Genomic DNA, 3,751 nt, shown 5'->3' with positions numbered 1-3,751 from the left:
GGAGGAGGATCCGGCGCCGCGCCCGACCCGCGCCCTCGCGGCTGCTCGCGGTCCTGCGAACCGCGGTGCGAGGGGTGCTGGTGGCCGCGTGTCCCCGGCGCCTGGGAGGATTTCGCGGACTTCGGGCGCTCCCGGAAGCCGCGAGCTCGCAGCCAGCTGCGGAGCCGGCCGCGCTCTCCCGCTCGCCTAGCCGGCCTCCGCCTCCCTCCGCGGCCCGCCCCCTCTCCCCCCGCCGAGGTGGAGGTAACGCGGCACCTGCTGCGTAGGTCCTGCGCGCTAGCGCCCCCTCCAGCCCGCTGCGCCGCCAAGTGGCAGACGCAGGGGCGGCGACAGGGACACCCCGGCCGCAGCCGCAGAATCCCTGGCGCCCCTCCGAGCGTGGGGTCTCCACGGAATCAGTGCTGGCGGGGAGAGAGTGGACAGGGTGCTCTGCAGGCAGGGATTGCGCAGCCACGGGGGACCCCAGCCCACCCCGGGCGCGCCCTCCGTGACCTCTGCTCGCTTCAGAGGTGCCCGGCTGGCCGCACCCCGCTCCTGGTCCAGAGCCCGAGGGTGACCGGCCTTCCAGACTGCGCTTCTCCCAGACTCGAATTAGGTTGATTTTTGTGTCCACGGAGCAGGGACAAGGAGCCGCATCTGCCAGTTTCTGGTTGCCAGTCCCTCGCAAAATCGCGTCACCCGCTACCCACCGCAGCACCCACCCCAAATCGCCATTTCTATCCCTGTTCCAAAATGAATGCCAAACAAACACAATGCTGGAAGGCTGTACCGCCAACACGAGCCACACACACACACACACACACACACACACACACACACACACACACCATACAAACGTGAATGGCGACGGCCTTCCCCACCCCTTCCCCAAGGTCTGGAATTCACATTTCTAATTCGGAGTGCACAGGCGCACACCTCTACACCTTACAATAGACGGGTCCCCGCGCTCTGGACTCCAGCACCAGCCTTGCCCGGCCAGCACTATATAAATAACACCGGCCCTGCGGCAAACGGCTTCATTAGCATATTTCCTTCTGCCCTCAGGGCCCGACACTGATTGAGAGTTACGCGGCTGCTTTCACCCACCACGCTTCCCCACATGTTGGAGACATTTCATATTCTGAGAAGTTTATTGATGGAATCGATGGAAGTCTTAAATGGAGCAACCCATTCCCAATCTTATTTGGAACGGGGAACATGCTTTCGCTTTCCAAAGCATAACCTGCAAAGCACACGCATGGAATGCGTTTTAGCATCTCCATTATTTCCTCAGCTGCATGTTGTATAATTTAATGGAAGACATTTTTAAAAAATGCAGCTCAGTGTTCTAGGCAACACGTGCTTACTACTGAAATTCTGGCACCCGAAAAGAACTATTTTTGAAGATGGCCAGAGGGCTGGACCTTGGGAGACCCGGCTGTGAACTTTCCTGTGTGGCTTGGAAGGCGAGATTAGATAACAATAGGCGGAAGGGAAACAAGCTGCGGAAGACACTAGAGGTCTGAGAAACCGGTCTGGAAACAAGCATATTTGATGACATGCTTGAATGACAATGTCATTATAGGATCCATCACTTTGTATAATGAACACACATTAATAAAAAGTTTTTTAAAGACCAATTGAAAGTGATAGTGAGTGCTGCTAGTATAAGTGATGATCCCCCAATTATTATTTTGACTAGTTTGACTTTTCCTTTCTTCTCCTTACTTGTAGCTAATACTTGACAAGTACTGACACTCCCGCCTCAACAGAGTCAGGCTCTATGAGTGTTAGCCATTTATTGTTAACTCCATCTGTTACAACTTACATTTCTTTATCTGAATTGAAATGTGACATTTCCAGTTGTCTCCCCCACCTCAGTGCTGATTCTTTCAAAGAAAGCCCCCTTGGTGCCTAGCTCTAACTCTTTCTCTCAACTCCTCACTAGGACCCTATTTGATGTTTTATAACTCATTGCAAAACACAGCCATTGAGCTAAATAATGGCCTGTCTAATTGGAAGAATGACAATCCTAGGAAATTTTAAGGGGTTGGCATTCAAACTCACAGCCATTCAGTCCTCAGGTCCAGGGCTGAGATGATGTGAGAGTCAAATGCCTGACAAGCCTCTGGGTTTGGATCTTCTGGCTTCCAGGGCTCTTCCATTTCAACTCACAGGGGAAAATTGCAAAACCACAGAAGAGTTTAGAAAGATGCTTGTTAAAACGGAGGTGACAAATACTTGCTTGACAAGTAGAGGTCATTTCACTGTATATGTGTATTTCAAAACATCCTGTACACTTTAAATATGCACAATAAATATAAAATTTAAAACTTTTAAACTTTAAGAGAGAATAAAGTTTCATTTGCCCTTTTAAGAGTAGCTATTTGTTAAGGTATGCTTTCAGGTGGGTGCAGACTAACTATGAAGAAGCTTCGTTTCCAAGCTTTTAGTACCTATTCCGAATGATTTTGGAGGCACACTGGAAAAGGGTACCCTCTAAAGTGGAAGGCGGAAGGAGTCAATATCAAATGTTGGAATGCCACAGCAGCGACAGCAGCAGGAACAGCATGGCTAACCCAGGCATTGTAATTAAGTTACTGATTAGATTAGGGGTTTCCCTAAATCCCTCTTGGATCAACATTTCTCCCAAATCTAGTCAAGAAGATTAAAATGTAACTAATTTAAAATAAACTGGTCTTCTATTTATTAAAATACACCACCAATGGCCTCTTGAAGAGACCTGGAACAAAAGGGCATAAAGCAGAATTTGACACTTGAGGGTAGAGGACAGCTTCATGACCAGGATTTTGAAGCCCAGAAAACACCTGCTAGCAAATCCCCTTGTCTCATTTTCCACATGGTAGATACAGTTTACCTGTTGTTTGTCTTGCTTACTTACTGATTTCATTACTTTCCACCTCTAGAATGTAAGCACCTTTGGTCCCTTGCTCCCAAGATGTATTCCTGGTAGCTAAAACAATGTCTGGCACGTATGAGACTCTCAGTATATTGTTGTTGAATAACTGAGTGTGCTATAATCACCTGATGATGCTATCTATTAAGATCTGCAACTGCCTTTACTTTGATTCTTTATGACTTAAAGAAGCAAGCTTTTCATATTTGTCCAATCTCTCAAGCATAGTACTCAGCTCAGCCAACAAGAGAGTTCAAATGAACTTGACAATTGCATTTCTTGTTGTAAGCCATTGTGGTTAATGCGTTAGCTCCCAGTATGAAGTTTTTGCTGGCAGTTATTGGCTTGCAGATGGTGGCTTGAAGGTAAGCTGTAGCTCACAAATGTCATGCAATGATTAAAATAAAACATCAACAACAACAAACACAAAAACCACAATATCATTGCCAACATTTCAAAGCTGAAAGATGGAACAATTTTTTAAAAATATGGCTCAGCGGTTAAGAACACTGTTCTTGCAGAAGACCCGGGTTCAATTCCCAGCACCCACATGGCAGCTAACAACTGTCCATAACTCTAGTTCCAGGGGATCTGACAGCGTCTTCTGTCCGCCATGTGCATTGCATGACATGGCTGTGCTTACCTACAGGAAGGCACTACACTCATACACATAAAACAATAAATAAAATACTAAAATATGTAGATATAGATATATTTGGGAATTCTCCTGACACAGCAGAAGGCTGGCCTCTTCCTTGCCCCATATTTTCAAGGCTGTGTTCCCTTGGAATACAGTGAGGACGTAGGTGCTTCTCAGCTTGTCTTCATCCCTGCCTGGAACACACCTCCCAAGCA

General features: G+C 47.8%; 1 protein-coding gene across 1 annotated transcript in view; it reads right to left on the bottom strand.

Annotated features, from left to right (window-relative positions):
- Slc22a23 (solute carrier family 22 member 23) overlaps positions 1–2,144 on the bottom strand; it is a 178,397-nt gene extending 176,253 nt beyond the window's left edge. The window contains exons 1-2 of the mRNA XM_008831688.2: positions 2,047–2,144; positions 28–722 (exon numbers count right to left, since the gene is read on the bottom strand). Coding sequence (XP_008829910.1) covers positions 28–722; positions 2,047–2,144 — 793 coding nt within the window. The remainder of the gene's footprint in view (positions 1–27; positions 723–2,046) is intronic.
- Positions 2,145–3,751: the final 1,607 nt, after the last annotated feature.

Source organism: Nannospalax galili, unplaced genomic scaffold (assembly GCF_000622305.1).
Source record: "Nannospalax galili isolate Female #2095 unplaced genomic scaffold, S.galili_v1.0 scaffold72, whole genome shotgun sequence".
Taxonomy (NCBI): domain Eukaryota; kingdom Metazoa; phylum Chordata; class Mammalia; order Rodentia; family Spalacidae; genus Nannospalax; species Nannospalax galili.
The sequence above is the reverse complement of the archived record's forward strand: the minus strand, read 5'-3'. Positions and strand labels throughout refer to the sequence as shown.